General features: G+C 43.5%; 1 protein-coding gene across 1 annotated transcript; it reads left to right on the forward strand.

Annotated features, from left to right (window-relative positions):
- The first annotated feature begins 1048 nt into the window (after window positions 1–1048).
- mRpL19 (mitochondrial ribosomal protein L19) lies at window positions 1049–19295 on the forward strand. The gene is made up of 6 exons (XM_084587779.1): window positions 1049–1115; window positions 1325–1439; window positions 2761–2885; window positions 5549–5683; window positions 8643–8830; window positions 11728–19295. The coding sequence occupies exons 1-6, from the start codon at window positions 1061–1063 to the stop codon at window positions 11998–12000; spliced, it is 891 nt and encodes a 296-aa protein (XP_084443905.1). The 5' UTR covers window positions 1049–1060; the 3' UTR covers window positions 12001–19295.

A 19295-nucleotide genomic window follows, 5' to 3' on the forward strand; every position in this document is an offset into this window, starting at 1 on the left:
GCGCATGGTTTGAACCTCCCTGACCGGTTGGCCTCTCAAACATACGTTCAGGGCGATCGGGGGGGGGGGGGCCTGGTTTGCATTTCTTCCTCGCGGCTTGGCCCTGAAAACCAGCAGTTCTGATTTTGCGTGCGAGCATTCAAGGCCCGCTCCCGACGCGTAGGTTTCGATTATGTCGACTGCCTGCTGCAGCGTATCCTCTATTTGGCCGTCATTCCCCGTGGTTACCCACAGGGTGATGTCGTCCGCGTAGAAGGTGTGCTGCAGCCCCGGCAGGGCAGCGAGCTTGGGGGGAAGAGTAATGAGTGCAAGATTAAATAGGAAAGGCGAGAGCACCGAGCCTTGTGGTGTGCCCCGGCTTCCCAGAGGAATGGGATCTGATTTAAGGCTACCTAGAGTGAGCTCTGCTGTCCGCTCTGATAGGAATGATCGGACATAATTAAATATCCGTTCACCAGGGTCCAATTTGTATTGTTTGTATACTCAGCACCCCTCCGCTACAGCTCCTCTTTCTCTTTCCGCTCTCACTCCCATCTTCCTCCCTTCCTTTACGCGCTTCAAATGACACCTAACGGAATGATTTATAGAAAGAAAAGGTGTAGCATCTGTCAAACTTTCTTCGTGTATATCTAAACATTTCCAAGCGTTATTTGACCTCTACTCTGGTCGTAGTGATACAACAGACTGTGTTGGTTGTGCGTAAAGCTTTATGATTAGGCGGTCGTTTTAACCAAAGAGGTTATTCTAATACAGAACCTAGGACCTTTAGTAAAATTCCAATACATCCAATGGTGACCTGCTGTACTAGTGCAGTTGGTGTATGTTAAAAAAAATATGTCTTAAACATTGTGCTCTTCTATCGCCATGAGACGAAATCAGCAAACTAGAAGCGAAACCAAAACTGCGAAACTCACTAACTCTCAAATTATGTGTAAGCAATGTCATAAGCATTTTATTAAATTCCGTGTTATATTGTGGCTTGTTTATTAATTATATTTTTGATACTTAGTGACCTTTAAATTCATGTGTCTTTTTTTTTTTTTTAGACGCAGCATCAAATATGGCGACGTCCAGAGTGGTCACGAGTTTCTGCCGGCGTGCTTATTTACATAAAAGTACGTTTGTTGTTTGTTTAAAGCTTTTCAGCTTTGCTGCATTGAATGCCAGGACGTTCAAGAAGCATCAGATTGCTTGTCGCAATATTGAACACTTTTAGACAGCACATTTGTACAAACTTTAGATCCGATGTTTAGCTAGCGCTTAGTTTTGGAAAGAACTGTGTGAAAAGTAGCACCTCTAAAGTAATCGCCGAACGTTTTTGCAGTGCCTTGCAGGTTCCTCGCATCACAGTCACCTCAACTCTCCGATGTGCAAGCGGAAAATGTTGAACCTGCCAGGAGGCATCGCTCAAAAATACCCGAGAAGATGGTGGACTACAGGCAAGTGCATAACAAGTGCAGCTGGGCTCTTTTTAAGGTCATGCGTTGGGGCGTAGAGCTTAGCTGCTGAAAGAATGGCCGGGGACGCATTTCTTGTCACGAAAAAAAGAAACGTTAGAAGGTCTCTTAGATGTCTCTCAAAAGGAGAATGGCGAATGTAAACCAATTATAATTATATGTAGCGCTGCAACGAACGCCGATAAAAGAAGTCTCATATTGTCTACCGTTCCTGCCATCTGCAATCCCACACTTGAACGCGCGCCAAGGAACTCCACGCGACGGGAGCTATGACGTACCATCCAAACGCACACTTGTCCCAGAAAGTGTGACAGATACTGCGCCTTTTCTCCAGAAGTCTCATCTTGTCTAGCGTTCCTGTCATCTGCAATGCCACACTTGAACGCTCGCCAAGGAGCGCCACGCGACAGCCGCCGCAAAAGCGGGACACACATTGTCCACGACAGTATGAGCCAGTAAAGGCCTTCGCCTTAATAAGCGGGGAACCTTATGTAACCCTTTTCTTCGTACTTCCTACCATCTGGTTCGGCTTAGCCAACAACTTGATCATATATATAATAAGGATTAGAAGATCTCCTAGATGTCTCTTAAGCGGAGAAAGGCGAAAGCCTACCCTTCCTATCCTATAATTTGCCTCGCATCGTTAGCCTCTTTTATCGGCATTCGTTGCAGTACTACATATAATTGTTTTACAGGAAAGGAAACGCGCAGTATCTATCACACTTTCTCTGGTAAGTGTGAGTTTGGACGGTAAACCAACCATTCCTCCTATTGCCTGGCGTTCCTTGTGGTGTGTTGTTGTTGTGGCTGTGGCTGTGGGAAGAAAGAAAAGAAAATGCACGGGCCTGCTACTGGCTCTGTAGCTGAGCCACCTCCGCTGCCTCGTGCGAACAGAAGAGAAAATAGAGAAGAAAAAAGAAGGAGAGAAAAACAACAGCTGGTTGTCCACCACCAAAGCAGTGGCGGGTGCAATAATGGCTTACAATAGATAAAATTCGGCGGCTGGCTAGCCCCCGCCGCAAGTGGCGTTTACCTACCGTCCCGGCCCTGTAGGGCCAGGATCTGCCACACTTCACCACCTCCAACCCCCTTCTCCTTGTGGCATGTTCGCGGCAGTGCAGATGGCAGGTATGCATATCCCGCCTCGGCCAATCAGAATGCCGCAAAAGCGGGACACACTTTGTCCACGACAGCATGAGCCATTAAATGCTTTCGGCTTAAAAATGAAACGGAAAGATTGTAGACAAAGAATACATCCCGAGTGAAAGCTGATAGTTTGTTCTTTGCTACTGCGGGTTCCCAGGTTCATCTACCCCGAGTTTCTTCCGGACACAGACTTCAGTTTGAGGAATGTAATTCGAGAGAAACTGGAACGCAAAGACATGCTTAACCGACGGTCCGTCATTGAAATCCCCGAATTCTACGTTGGTAAGAGTCATTTCCTCACTTCACTTCCATGACCTCACTTCAAAGCTTGCTAGTTGAGAGAAGTACAGCCTGTCAATTCTTTTACTACCGTGCGAGCATCGACTGCCCGGCGCTGCTGCGCCGGGAAATGCAAGAGATGACAAGGCAAGCGAGGGCAAGGGCATGCCCACAATTCCTGCTGCTGCAGTGAGCCTCGCCTGCTAGGCTGTTCTGATTAGTACTACGCAACCCCTGCTACAATTGGCTGATAAGCATCGGTCCTCGAAGAAGCTGCCACTGCTTACTTTAATCCGCCATATGTGCATATAGTGTGAAAAATATCTTGAAAGTATATACATTTGCAATAAAAAAACCTAACATGCCCAATAATTATTTTCTATCGTTACCTTGGCCAAATTATTGTCGGGAACATTAAATATTGTCACCTTGATTACTTCCAAAAGAAACTTTCTCACGACAGCACCCGCAGATGGAACCAGGGACAAGTAATATTTGGAACGTTACAAGTTGGCACGAATCGAAGATACAGGCATACAGCAGTTAGAACAAGTGCTCGCAGATCATGGGCATGAAACTTGATTCAAGGGGTTGCGTTCGACAGCCCAGAACAGCCAAGCAGACGACACTCACTCAAGCAGCATGATTACGCCCCCTTGCTCATTCCCTCTCTCAATTTCCGCTCTGCTTCGGTTTGGCGCCGCGGCACCAAGCAGTCGACGCTCACGCGGTATTGTTAAAGAATTGACAGGCTGTACATCACAGAGTATGCATATCACTGATGGCTATTGGTGCATGTTACCTCTGCGTACCTGCCCAAGGGCAGAGGCAGCACCCCTAAAGCTACTCTTCAAGCCCCTTTTTTTGGCGGCTATCTTTTTTTTACTTCGCTTGGCTCTTGTGACGTTGCATTACCTTTCATAGCCTGGGTTGCTTTGGGATGTTAAACCCCATAAACCATAGCTCTATATGGATGCTGGCAGCCATGAGGCTTAAAAAGCCAGCTAAAACCAGCAATTTTATTTCTTATTTTTTTTTAGTTACGTTCCCTTGAAGGACGAATATTGCTGTGAAAGTAGCATCGGAAGCCGTTTATTAAAGGTCAACTGCACCAGTATTTTACTTTTTTTACTATGACTGTTAACATAATCGATGTGTCTTAAAACTAATCGTAATGATGCTTTATGCTTCTTAGTAAGGTACTTCTGTTGTTACGAGGCTTTTAATCGCTTTCTAGCAGACGATATGTGCACATATCGTCTGCTGTACGTGCACGTCATGTATGTGGCATGTCACAGATTTGGGCAAATTACTGGATATGATGAAGAAACTGTCCTTAAGCCAGTCCCATTGTGGGTGGACTGTGGACAGCATTCACTAATTATTTGGAGACTGATATATGGCTTGGAGGTCCTAGATTTATTAAAATGGTGAAGTTTTTATAATCTCCACCACCATCATCATACCGAAGCGCTGTTGTAGCCATAGAGGGCACAAATGCACACAGCACGCAAAAATGTGCGAGTCATATGCGTTTGAGAAGTTTGCAAAACATAGGGCAAAAAAATTATTTTTCATGTTTGCTGTTGGTATTTCTTCACAGTGGTGTAAATTCATGCGCCTGGTGCTATACCAGAATATAGCAAATGCCCACACACTGAAGTTTCTACAAGCAGCAGCTAGCCGCCAAAATTCCACAACTACAATGTTCAAGAGTCAGATTGTGGCCTTTCTATGTAATTTCTGGCTCTTATTAAGGCCGCCGCTTTTACATGTTTGGTTCGAAGAACCACGGTTTTGGCAATTGATTATTGAAGGACTTGCTTCAGTTATGAATGCCATATTTTGTTTTTACTGCTCTTTCTTGACTTACTGCTATGCATAAAATGCTCCTTTTATGGAGAAAAAAATTTCATTGCAATTAGCCTTTAAGCTTTCACATTTAATTTGGTGCCAGCATTCAAAGGTATCCACCAAAAGACCGTAAGTTACTCGCAGGCTTTGGTTCTGTTTACATTAACCTTTATTAGGCAGCTAAGAGTGACATGAGGGTTGCATAAAGTGACACTGGACAAATGCCAGCATTAAAAGGCAATGTGTAGTCTAAACTGAGGTGTGTTCCTTAGCCATCATTTATTGCTTCAAGTCTCAAAGCATTTTAATCATGGAGTGCAGAGAGCTGATGTTACACAGGTTAATTAGGTACATTTTGCAGATAAAGTGAAGTGTTGTGAAACGTAATACTCTTGCATTCGGAGCCTTGCATAGTCGTGCAAAGGGACGTACTGTAGAACTGATAGCGCATCAAGGTGCAGAGTCACCTCCTTAGGCAGTCGAGCAGTCAAGCGACACAGCTTGTGGTGCTTTCTTTGTGTTTGCTTTAATGAGGTTTGTTGGAATGCAGCAGCTGTTGAAACACTGTAGTGAGTGTAAGAATGATGACATCAAGAGTGTCCTGTCATAGGACCAGATAGCCCAAGGTTACCATATTCAGTTTTGGGACGGGCAAGCATTTTTCATTATCTATTTTATAATTTACCTCCATAAGGTTTACCACTCAATAAAAAAGCTTAAATTCAGTTTTCTTCCTCATTCCGCCAGTATAAGAAGCCCTTCTAGCCACAGTTTCTTTTCCTCTCCCCTTTGCATTGTTCCACAACATACAGGGACCATCATGGCAGTCACAGTGTCTGACAACAACGCTCCTGGCAAGCAGAACCGTTTCGTCGGCATCTGTATCATGCGCCATGGCGTTGGTATGCGGCACCAGTTCACACTCCGCAATGTTGTCGACAACCAAGGTGAGACACATTGTTATCGTTTGTTACAAGTGCGACTGTTTTATGTTATTTTTTAATATGATTCTCATTGTGCGTCTTTATGGTCTGTGTTCTTTTGCGCTGTGCACATGCATTACCTTCTTGTGACCTATAGCTACAGTGTTCTCTTCAGAGAAAGCAGGTAGTGCATAAATGCAGCTATACATAGATATGCTGTCACTTCTGCATCCCAAGAATGGGCTGATGGTCAGGTTTCTTTCCCCTTGGGCTTTCGATCTAACCTCAGTGTTGCCGTACGTGCTGTGCAAGGTTCACCCTTTGTTTAAAGTGTACAGGTCTCTGTGTGCATGACTTCTGAGCTGGCTTAACAGTGTGTAGTGGGGCTTCTCTTATGGCTCTCGCTTGGGCTAGGAAGCCTTCTGCTCAGGATGTCTCGCAAACTAAACAATCCTGGCACTAAAATTTGTCCAAGAAGTTCCTCATTGACTAGGAATTGGAGAAAGCTTAGCTAAGTCATGTGTAGGCCAAGATCAGTCAACGTCGCTCTCAAAGCAATGTTAAGCAACATCAGACTTGCATGCGCAGTTTCATAGAGCAGTGCAATAGAAGCAGTTAATTGGCTCTTTACTGTAATTGAAGAGCACCACCAAAATACCACTGTCATAGGTTCTAAAGCACACAATCTAGAAATGGATTGCTCTGCTTCGGCATTCTCAGTGAGATGTTCTAAAGCCTGACATCCGGCTTATTAGCATATAGTGCGTTTGCTTAACAAAGCACTAAACACCACTGGATTTGGCTGTTTCAGCTAGTGCACATGCCATTCTATCTACCAAAAAGCACTCTGCATCTGCTCGGTTTTGTTTTACCACTTGCCACTTGGCATTTAGTCTCATAGGAACATCTGAAAGACTTTCATTTGACTGCTCGACAGGCAGCTGTTTCTTCCGAGATTATCTTTTATTGGGTGATTGCACTTTCCAGAAACACGTCCCTGCACTTTGAGGAATGCCATTGGGCAAGAGCAGCTTAGGCCACATCGGGTCTTTTAGCGCATACATGCTGTGCAATAAACAGGCATTTTTGCTTTTTGTCTCGATTGAATCACTGCCAGTCTGACTATGAATTCAACCCAAAAAAGAAAAAGAAAGTATGTCATTGCTACAGCTTTGAAAACTTTTTAATACAGTAGAGCCTCATTAATAGGCTCTTGTTTCATACACTCAAAATTGCGGTTAGTAAAAAAGTCTCTCTAGAGTTACAGTTACTATGTTCCCGGATTACATGGTTTCTTAGTTACTACATCCAAAATTTCGACAAATTGTGGTCATATGATACATTCGGCTATCAACCGCACATATGCTAACATAAGAGCGGGCCAAACGGGGTGGGGGGAGAGAGAGAGGGAGGGGGCATGATATGAAAAATTACAGCCAATTTGCATAGTTAATCAAATGCAAAGTAGGTGCGTAGCACTGCTTAGGCACGGAGGTAAGCACAAGCTGCTTCACGACGAGGCGAGAGGTCCAGGGAGCACCGCGCTTGCAAGTCTGCTGTCCGTGAAGGCTGAGGAGTGACTGATGCGAGGGGAGAGATGCCGAAGTTGAGGACGCGCGAGCGACACAAGACTGCTCTCTCCGGAGTAACACACGCCTGTAAAACGCTGTCCAGTAACGGCCGCCACATCCGCAACGTACACGCCCCTCTCTCACTGGGTACATCTATGCGGCCACTCCACCCCCTTTGTGTTAAGTCGCGTGATGAGGGCGTCATCACATACCCTTCCTCCTCTTCAAATTCTAGCAGAGACGGGTGGAGAGAGCAAGAGAGAGAGTGCCTTATGCTGCAGCTGTGCGGACGCTCTGCCTCCTCAATGCTGAGTCGCGCGACGCGCGCGTCACCACCTTCTCTTTAGCCACTTCAAGTTCACAAAGAGAGAGAGAGTGAGCGGCTTCGGACAGACATCGGCGAAATCCGTGATAGCGGATAGTAGTGCTACGCACTAAAACAAGAACAGTGTCACTCACCCTGTGTATAGGTACATAGGAGCGAAGCATTAAGGAACAACAAGACAACATTCAAGGCGCCCACTTCCTCGGAGAGACAACTTAATTTGGAGAAATGCTGTGACTTTTTTTGCAGTGCTTTAGAAGCATATGGGGGAACCCCATTTGGGAACTATAACTGTGTGCTTACATATGACCGGGCGGGGTCTGGAGAACACAGCATGAAAAGCAAAAGCGCCGAATGTGTCACCTTTCGCGATGGCTTCTCCACGAGGCATTGTTGTTAGGCGGCAAAGCATCCAGAATCGACCAGGGAAGCAAACTTGGTTCAGCATTGCTATCAACAGACTTAATTTTTTACTAAATCTTTTCGCACCGAGGACAACGCAAATACTGACTGGATTCTTCCAGAACTAAAAAAAAGTGCTGTTCATACTTGATGTGAGAAAGTACTAATCTACACATTTAAGCAGTGACAGTGTCAGTAAATGTCTTGTACTTCATTAAACAGCTAAAATATTCAAAAGCATGCAGTTTGGATCATACGTTTTCCTGGATAATATGTTCTTTTCTCGCATATTTAAAAAAGTCTGTCATTGAAGTTTTACTGTATTCAGACATTGTAGACCATGAAAATGAGAGATTAATAAACTTGAGTTAATGCAAAGTGGCATATTTTGCTTATGCACAACTATCTTCATATCGCTCTGAGACATTCGAGGTGCTCAAAGGGGAGGTTTCTGTTCAAAAATACAAACAGCCAGCCTAATATTGGATGTCTGCTTGGACACACTGAGCTTGGCATGCCAGATTTTGAGTCTCAGGCTCGAGCTGGGCACAGACCTCAGAATGATGCCTATGCAGTGCTTTAGCAAACAAATTCTTCCTTAATTGTCATTTTTTGACCAAAGTAGCCATTTTCAGTCATTGCTCTTCAACCAGCATCGCCTTTTTCTTTTTTTATTTCCTCACAGGTGTGGAAATCATGTATGATCTCTACTCTCCACTGATACTGAAGATCGAAGTGCTACGGCTGGAGAAGCGCCTGGACGAACACCTGCGATATCTGCGGGATGCCCCGCTCGAGTACAGCACGTTTCCCTTCGACATGGAGCCTCAGACGCACACCGAGGGCGCAGCTGTGCCCATAAACACACTCAAGGTGAAGGACCTCTTGGGCAGAGCTTTTGCACTGGTCTTGTTGCTGAAGCGCTGCAATAATAGTCGGCCGTGTTATCTGTATTTTACTGCAGATGCATCATTCAGTTTTTCTTAGCCATTCTGTTTGGGCAAGTGATTGTCTTCGGGGTCACAACTTTAAAGGGCTGAAAATGATGCATTTGTGCACTCTGAGACAGAAGCTGTGTGCCTGTTTAATTAACACCAAAGCTTTGCTAACCAAGAGAGTTACGAGAATTGGAGTAGGACACCTAAGTTCCACCTTTATGGGTATGACATGACAGTTCCCATTCGCGGCGCCCTTTGCGGATCCCAGTTTGTATACAAGCATTTTTCTAGTCACTTAGTCAGTAATGTTTTATTTATGCCTCTTATCTCACACATACTCGTTAGCATACAGCCTTAGGATACCATATTATGGGAAAGAGCACCCAACGTAGATATAAATTCTCACTTTAACCAAGTCGTATGAGCATGCCTATGTTGCCTAGGGGCAGCGCGTCTGACTCAGGGTGCAAGGGTCGTGGAAGTCTAGATTCCAACTTCACCCTCATCTGGATTGAGAAGCTTGAGTTGGCAGTGCCTGCCAAATCGGCCATGTCACATAGTCACATGAGGTTGCACTACCCTACGACATATCAGTGCCCGGCCTTGTCAGCTGCCAGCTACCACCTGCCAGAGCCATAAGCGTGGTTTTTCGCTCACAGTGGCAACGCTGGTTTTTCTGGAGAATGGGGCCTTTAAACCTGTTGCATTAAAATTTAGTCTAGAGGGGAGGATTCCCCACACATACAGGGTATCCCTGCTAAATGTAACCAAGAAAAAAAAAGGATGAGGCCTACCTGAATGAAACCAGTTAAGGGCTGTTCAGAATCCCCTGTTCTAACCTGCAAGAGAGAGAGAGAGAGAGAGTGTTTGTTTGTATTTGTTTGTGTGTGTGTGTGTGTGTGTGTGTGTGTGTGTGTGTGTGTGTGTGTGTGTGTGTGTGTGTGTGTGTGTGTGTGTGTGTGTGTGTGTGTGTGTGTGTGTGTGTGTGTGTGTGTGTGTGTGTGTGTGTGTGTGTGTGTGTGTGTGTTTCATTTGTCAAAGCTAATTAGCACAAACTATCAAAATATTTAATTACAGGTTTTAAAATTAAAATACCAAAAAGTTCTACTTGGGCTTATGTGACCAGCTGCTGCCTTAAATCACTCACCCAGTGCACATGCAAAACTTCATCTGAAAGGGCACTGTAGGGAAAAGCAGATTTTGTTGTCTGGAATACATCTTGGGACTTTGAAGTGGCTGCACTCTCACGAGGAAGTTGTTTTTAATTGCACAAGGTGTTGTTATCCGCTGGTAAAGAAAAAAAAAAAACACTTTACGGAAATGCTAGCTTAGCTAGTCATTTTTTTGAGAAGATTTACAAATTCAGGTGTAAACTTTGCTAATTAGTGTTTATTAATTTAACTTTTACTAACAACGGACAAAGATATTTAGGAACTGTTGATGAATTTTGACTCAGCTGAAAGTGACAACAATAAAGCAGCTCCGCTAAATGGCTTTTGGAGTGAAGACAGAGAGGGAAAGCCCCTGCCACCTAAGAAAACAAGGAAACCCGACGAGCAGAATAAAACAAGTTTACATGTCCTGCAGAGCATTGTAGTGTTCTACTAGCATAAAATTTCCATGAAACTAAAATGCAAAAAAAAAAAGAAGAAAAAAAAAGAAAGACTGCCAGGGAGTGAGGAGGTCAGAAGAAAACTCTGCTGTGAAAGAGCCAAAGGCAGAGCTTTAGATTGCCCCAGTTTATCTTGGTTGACGTGGATCTCGATTGATCTTGAAGGTCTTGACCTTAATTTAAAGCAAGTCATGCTACAGGGCGCTCTTGGGGAGATTGGTTCATATAGAATGGAACCCGGCATAATTTAGAAAATTTTCTGCATGTATGCATGTAGAGTTATTTATAAGAACTACTGTAAGGTTTTAATTTTCATTAGTTTGTAATTCATTCCTTGTAGAAGGTTTTGTTTTTTGTTACAACCGCATGCTGTAAACATCGTTTGCTGTGAAGCTGGCATTTGCTTGGTGTCAAGTGATAACAATGGCACTTTTAGTGCTGTGGTCAGCACACTGTGTGACTTGTACTTACTGACATAGTTAATACGTTTTTGTCTCGAAGAGTCTGTTAATTTGGGAGGCACACTTACTACGCAGGAAAGATGTAGACTGTGATCAAATATATACTTCCTGGCTCTTTAATAAATGATTTAGAGGGTGCATCTCTAAGAAAAATGCAGTTCTTATGCGAGTGAATAAGGTAAACATCCATTACACAGCCAGTGTTCCCTGTACGATAACAACTGCGCTTTCTTTTTTTTCTTGCATGTTAAAAGGATAGGAGGTTCGTGACAAATAAACTGGCCACAGCTGGCTTGGGACAGTGGTAATGTAGACCTCTCCACGGTGTAGACATGACTTCAAAGGGGCATTGCCAGATGGGCCAAATCATCCACTTTTTGCTTTTGAACTGGTTTTCTAGTTACAAGCGCTCTCCCGCTGCTTTTCTTCTCATACCCCAATATGCCTGTTAGCTTTTTCATTCCCATTCCAAGCCCCCTAGTACACTGCATGTTTTCCTATCAGTCCAGAAATGCATGCTGTCATGACGAAGGCGAGGAGAGGTCTATTGGATTTCAATGACAGGGGCCTTTGCACAGCAGTGGCTGATGAGGGTGACGGCCTTTGTTATTTCCTTATAATGCACCTCAAACACTGTGTGCGTGCATGTATGTGTGTGTGTTTTCATGTGTGTTCATGTGTGCACATCGTTTCCTTCCTTTTGGCACTTGTTTGTAGCACTCAATTTTACACAGTGTGCACTCACTCCTCCCATTGCAGGTGAAGCTTAAGCCGCGGCCATGGCTGGAACGCTGGGAGCGCCAAAAGCTAAAGGGTGTGCAAGACCTCGAGTTGCCGCAACGGTTCTATGATCGGGCAGCTGCGGTGGAGACGCCCTGGGAGCGGTACGACCTGATGAAGCAGTACCGGCAGGTCATCACTGAGGAAGACCAGCTGCCCATCTGGGAGCAGGTGGACCAGCACCGCTCCACTGTTGAGGAGGCACAGAGGCGCCAGCGCCGCCGACAGTTGCTCCAGAAGGGCAAGAAGTGAGGGAGCAGTGTAAAGTGACTGTAGTTCTCCCGTTATACTAATGTAGCTTCTCAGCTCCTCATGCCCTTTGCCATCGTGCCAGTTTGGACTTGCAAGCTTTCCTTCGCCACATTATTTTGAATGCTGGTCAAAGCCACGCCCCATGCTACATTGAAAGCACTATAAAACCTGCCATTTGATGCTGCATCAACTGCATTTATAAAACACAAAGTGGTTCATCACCAAAAAAGATGCTCGTGGTGGCTCTTCGCCTTGTATGCAAATTTCTTGGAGCAGGTTTGTTTGGGCTTAGCTTTCTGGGTGCAGCTAGTTGAAAGGGAAACTAAAGTTGGCCTGTAGTGGCAGCGGCTTGCACATTCACTCTAGAAGCCAACTATTCTATCAGAAATTTAGGTGGGCGGATGAACTTATGAAGTTTGTGGGAATGAGGTGACATGGGACAGGATTAATTGGAGGGATGTAGAAGAGGCCTTTGTCCTGCAGTGAGCTACAGAGCTCTTTAATATTACCAGTTGCAAATCTTCCCATAGGGCTCATGTATCAAAAAACGACAGTTCTGATTGGTTAAAATTTGGGTGTTTACGAATAGCGGCGGTGCCCGCAATCATTAAAATAAACTGTGTTTAAGTTGCAAACCTTCAGGTTGTTGATAAATGTACAACAACCTGGCGAATAAACTCGGTTGAAGAGAGGCAGCAGCATAAATTGTTAGACTTAACAGCCATATAGATAATTAAGAAGGACAAGAAAAAAAAAACAAGTGATCTTCAAGAGGCAATGATGGCAATAGTAGATCTTTTATTGGAGATTTTCAGACGGTGCCAAATCTATGAGCACCCAAAAAGTGCATACTACAGGTAGTCACTTTATGAAATGGAGTTTCCCAACTGATATGACGAACAAGCTCTGGTGAGCTAGTTGGACTGATGACTACGATTTGTGTCTAGTATGTTACATGATGTTATACTATCGCTACTACTGTCAATATGTTTTTCACACCATTGATAATGTGACAGTGACTCAGCTGTCAGTATTAATATAATCAGGTGTGCATTACCAGCATACTTGCACCATACTTCATTACACAGTTGAGTTCACTTATGACGGCCACAGTCATAACACTTGCCTATTATAAAAGAAGATGGGGCTGTCATAAAATTAAGCATTAGAGCAACGCTGTTGTATCTCAGATATAGTGAACAATTGTGGCCGCATGACTCATTTGCAGCAAATGAGGCGGCATTGTAAACCTGACTTCGTAGGTGAAAACTTCCATTTCCCACAGAAGCAAAGAGAGACAGGCACTTCCAAGCACATATGATACTTCTGTCCGACCCCACCCTTTCTATAATAACAGGATGCAACTACAAAAACGTTACGGGAGTAGAACCCCTCTATAGTACACTGACTGGCAAAACTTTTTACTATATCAAGATCAGATCTTGACAATATCAGTTGTTGGCGACGACATGCCCCTGAAGATGCTGTCTGGTGATTAATGGCCAGTTACTAAACATGTCTTGCTGGTTTATAAAAAAAAAAAAACAGCCAGAAATGCCCTCAATCCTCCTCTTATCGTCTTTTTATACGACTTTTTTTTTTTTTTTTTTTTTTTTTTCAGTTATCAAATTTTATGTGATCACATTTTCGATTTTCTTTACATCTTACAGGAGTGCAGCTTTTGCATGAATGCAATGAGGCTACATATATGAGAGTTTGACTTCATGTCAAAACTAAAGCCTTGCATGAACACGGCGTCGTATGCCGCCGTCTCTGTGCCATTTAAGAGGCAATAGTAGAGAAATGCACGTGACACAGTCGAGCGCGGCAAAACCGCCATTGCCGTGCCTCCACATCTTGTCGCCCCTACCTCGTACATTGCGCCAGCCAGTGCAGCAACTGTTCAGTTGTTTCTTCTCTTCTCCAAGCTATAGCTGCACTTTCACTATTTTACTTTCTGAATGGGCCAGGCCACATTCTTTTGACATTCATAAAGAGCTTTAGTTATTTTTACCCTTGCATGGCGCATGCTTTGCTTAACGGTCCCAAGGCCCTTGCAAAGCTGGCTTCTCCTGGAAGCTTATGAGCCTGGTAAACAAGCAAACTCAAAAAACACTTTTTTATCATTATTTTTCTCCTAAAAATAAAATTTGCTTCTCAGTCGTAGGCTGCATGTGTGCCATGATATCATTTCATGTCGCCACAGCCAGACGCACCTTCCTATAAATGGTTTTTATTAGAAGCGTCTTTACTATAAGTTTAAAAAATGCATAGTCATGTGTGGAAGACAAATTGGGACTGCGGTTTCAATTAACTATATCCAAGTTTTTACTATGTTTGAGTTTACAATAGCGAGATTCTATTGCATAGCATTTCAACTAAAGTTTTTCTGGATGCTACCTCCAAAAGGCAACCTTTATACACCCCATGCTCCACCTATAGGGGAGCCACTGTAAGCCACCTAGCGGTAGTTTTCGAAGTCCTTCCGGGATACGAATTGCCGATGCTCCTCCGGTCCATTCGGAAATTGTTCGTCGGCAAAAGGAGTATTTATTTACTATATGGTGTGCGCAAAAATGGTTGCAAGACAGAAGCTGTGCTTATGACATGAGAGTCACATGGAATCTTTGACGATATAGTTTTTGGGTCGGACACTTAGTCGGGAGAAATATAGTGACTGCAGGAATTTGAGATGCGGCTTGTTTTGTCGGTCTGCCAATAGCTCCAGTTCTGCAAGCTTCAACATAGTGGACGGTTAGTCTAGGCGCTTATACCGATTGAAGATAAAGCGAACCGCAAGGCATTGGATTTCTTCTAGTCTCTGCAGGCATATTCGAGGCTTGGTCTCACTAGGAATTTAAACTCTTTTAGCCTTAATGCACGAGTACATCTGGCAGCAAGGAACTAGAGAAAACAAAGCTTCTTACGGGCGGTGATTCGTTCATTTCATCCAGGAGGCTATTGTGACACCTAGGTACTTATAGTCCTTTTACCTTTCTACGCTTTAATGCGTTCATTTTTTTTTACTTCCGCAGAAAGCAACAGATTTATCAAAGTTAATGGCCATTCCCCAATTCTCGCACCAATTTGTTAGCAGTTGTAGGCTAGCATTCAAAACAAGCTGATCAGCAAATGATTTGATTGGGTTAAAAAGAATGCAGTCATCTGCATCCGGTAACTGCTATTGAAAGAAGTTATAGCAGCAAAAAGATTTCAGTTTTTAGGTTGGTGCTAGTGGAGGAAATCTGGGCCATATTTTATTTTCTCCTGTTTTATGTTCCTCACTTTACGGAAGAGGATGCTATGGCCAATGGCTCTGAGAAGACATGACAAAGGCCTCAGCCTTCCTGAACACGGCAAACCAGCAGTTCTCTCAACAATAGTGCTTCGTCTTATCATCTCACTATATTCATTTAAGTTTTAATTAGCACTTTTCTGCAACTTTATTAACGGTGAACTCTTGCATACTATATAGCTTCTTTCATCAAAGCCGCTGTTTATAAGCTTGTTTTGTAGCGTAAAGGTACACTACGTGGGTCAGAGCAGAGCTTCGCGTGAGTGCGCGCCGCCCGTTATGGGCATGCGCGAGACGTCGAGAGGTACAGGTGCGTCGCCTCCTCGCCACAGCAGGTGCGCGCTACTCTCCGACTCGTGACCTTTAGCCGGGGCCGTGTTTACGACAGTTGCGCCACGTTCTACTGCGCATGCTTTGCGCTACGTATATCCAGGCATAGTAGAGCTAAGCCACTGCCAATATTTTTCCCCTCATGACACTGCTAGTGTAATGCCCTCTTATACCGGACCACAAGGCATTCAGAGATGGTGCCATCTGTGGAGGCAAAATAAAGATGCGCCGCATGGGCGAAGTGTGCAGAGACATTCCAGAAGTCTGTTGAGCTGGACAACTTTTATTGTCTGTCTGTGCGGCCACCACAATTCCCAACAAATAGCACGCTGGAATATAAGAAAGTATGCCTGAGGTGGCATGTAAGTGCTCCCAGTATAATAGTAATTGCTTGTGACGAAAGGAAAAGAAAGCATAGCAACTGTTTCAGTTAAGGCGTACACTCAGAGCACTCTATGAGGGAAGGAACCAAGGGGACTCAACACTTGGCAAATTAAGCAGAAACGTGCTGCTTTACATGTTCAGGTGATGCATGGTCATTTTGGCAGGCCAGCTACTGCACAAGAAGCCAAGATCAAAGAAACACAGCAAAAGCCCAAATAAGAATGGTTCTGGATTCCTTTTAATCGCAACTGCAGGCTGGTTTCCTTGGCACTATAAATCAGTGTAGAACGGCTTTCGAGATAATAGTTTTAATGCCAACTGCAATGTTTTTTGTTTTATTTTCTTCTGCTGCTCTTAAAATTTGTACTACAAGTCCGTTACAAATTTGAAAACCTAAACACAGGACAAAGGGAAGTCATACAGTTGAGAGTAGCACCAGTACGCACCACAATCAAAAGTGAGCAATACATAACACAAACAATAGGCACGTACAAATGTACACAACTAGGATGGTAGGCTTCTCATGGTTTGTACACACCTGTTCAAAACCCGTAAAGCACTTCCATGCCAAAGCTCAAAACTGACAACACAAACTCTCTTTATAACAGTAACTTGGTAGATAGTTGCGTCACTTAACTGAATGTGCCAACTTCATTATAAAGACACTTCTCCTGAACATTCACCACCCTGAAATATATGTGAGCATCTGGTCTGCTGTTTATTTGTGCGCGACACCCCAGTTTTAAGCTTGTTACTGCATACCTAGTTCACGCAGTGCTATTATGAATTACAGTGGCATTCTTCTTTCAAAAGCGTTAGTCACAGGTGCATTTTATACATGTCAATGTGCTACAAGTCATGAAATGAAATGATTATTAGCAGTTCTGTTTCATAATACCTTCAGCTCTAAGCAACTTCCAGGTCTGTCAACAAAAGCTTTTTATATAAGGAGCATGCCCAGATTCATAAGACAGATATATTCAGCTTCATCAATGCATGTTAAATTTTCTGAAGTAATGCTTCTCAGTAAATCCCCTTCAAATTGTCTTTTCTGCGAGACATGTTTTAACAACTTTGTAAACTGGTGACATGGTGGTTTGCAAAGCATCTTTCAGAATTCCATGCAAAGGTTCTCGAACAGGCAGGCCAGGCATGATCAGAAGTGAGAAATTGGTCTCTCTCTCTCTCTCATTTTTTTAGTTTCTGTTTCTGTGGCTAGGCAGGGTTCAAGCAGCCTCTCCAAAGTATGATGTCACTGAACGCTCCTGGCATGTTACATATGAAGGTATTATTGCACTGATAAGTGATACAGCTGAAGTTTGAACAATTTCTATCGGCAGTATGTGCCACCACCTCTACAAATCCAACAATATCAGGCAGCATGTTCAGTTTGTTCAAATCAACATGTAGACTTCCCACATCGACTATGAACGAAATGCAGCAGCCGCGACTGACAAAAGCAGCAACATAGGAGTATTGTTAGAGCAAATGTGGTGTTTATCACACACTGCTGCATGGCTCACAGCCCCTGCGGTGCCTCTTTGCAGTTTTGTCAGTGCAGAAGCATCAAGAAATGTACAGGAGCAGACTGACGCGCCTCTAGCACTTGTCACATCAGTACGGATCCCAACAGCAGGCACTGCCAAAAGTTGCTCGATCATGAAGTCTAACAGGAGCTCAACTGACGTACACAGCTGCTACTTTCCACACAGTACTCTCAACTGTGTATGTGTCAGTTGTGTACATGTTTTACGGGAAACTTTTGAGAGACTTCTTTTTTTTTTTAATTCTTTGGATGTTGTCAGTACACTGGACAACTTGTCCCCTGCCAAGTATGGTCAGTCCCTAAAGACTTCTTCTGGGTTAAAACGCTAGGAAAACAGCTTTTTAGCCAACCTCAGCACAAGCCAGCAAGCAGCTCCTTGGGTTCTGTGTTGCCAACCCTTGGGTGGACACAGAAATTAATTAGTACTTTCCTCTTCTCAAACTGTACATCATTCAATGCCAAGTTCCATAAAGATGAAATGTCAAAACTGCTCTCTTAAGTATATTCAGGAGTGGAAGCACTGCTCCATTAACTCCATTTTGCTCCAAAATGCAATATTGCTCCAAAACTGCTCCAAACCTTAATATTTTGCCATCAAATTTAGCAGAACCTGGTTTTACCGCTCAGTAGACCTAGGAAACATTTCTGTCTGCAGTGAACTACATGAGTTGCTCTAATGATTCTGCTGTGAAAACAAGCGCATACTTCACCATCGAGCCTCTTTGTTAGAACAAATGTGCCAAACCTACATGAGGCAGAACAGTTGAAGCGTTATACATGCCACAAAAGTGCAAATCACTGTAAATTTTCTCAAGAGTGTTGGAAAGCCATACAGCACATATCTTTAACATGTTGAACTTAAGGTAGCCTCAGCGTCGCTAAAGCAAAAACATGAGGAGCCACTGGCAGAAGCTTACAAGTAGGTAAATAATCTGAAGAGGAGAAAAGGCTACCCATGAGTGCTGTCAATCTTTCTTGCAGGCAGCACTGACCAGTGCTCGGGAATTTATTGACACAAGCATAGAATAGAAAAGGATGTGTACAAGATAGCATAAATGTGCTGCTCATTGATGTGAATTCCAAACTAGTGGTGGCACTTGAGTGCATCAAATTACTTTAGTAAACTCCACGTTTGAATCTGTAAAGTCGTCAAATGCTTTTAATCAGACTTGATTTTCAGACGTGAAGCGTAGAAGAAAGCATTCCATTTACTAGTTTTGTTCTAAATTGTTGCTCAGGTCAGCTGTGACATTTTAAGCGTCTACACATGTTTTGGCTTTTTTTCTTCAAAGATCTATGCACAGTCAAGCCAAGCATTGAACTTTGAAGAAAAAAAAAATTCCAAATGGATTTTTTGTATGTCAGGCAGCAATTATTAAAAGCGTTTGATCCTAAAAACATGCTCCGAAACATATTTAGCATGCTCCAAAACTCTTGTTTTACTGCTCCCTGAGCTGCTCCAAAATGCTCAAGCCAGCTTCCATTCCTGTATATTGAAAACAAAATTAAATCGTGTTCTACCATATACACACGACAAAGCTTTCTGCAAGGCATCACTATACAGTAAAGAATCGAATTGGAACCTTTGAAAGTGTACGAAAATTTTGTTGTACTCTTTTAAATGCTCTTTATGAATATTGGCAAGCTCCTTTTCTTAACTGACCAGCATAAGACAAATAAACTCCGACAATTTTTTATTCACCAATAACCTTCTGATAGTGGCTATGCTCTGTCATGGCC

This window comes from Amblyomma maculatum, chromosome 1 (genome assembly GCF_055883805.1).
Source record: "Amblyomma maculatum isolate TAMU_Amacu chromosome 1, ASM5588380v1, whole genome shotgun sequence".
NCBI lineage: Eukaryota > Metazoa > Arthropoda > Arachnida > Ixodida > Ixodidae > Amblyomma > Amblyomma maculatum.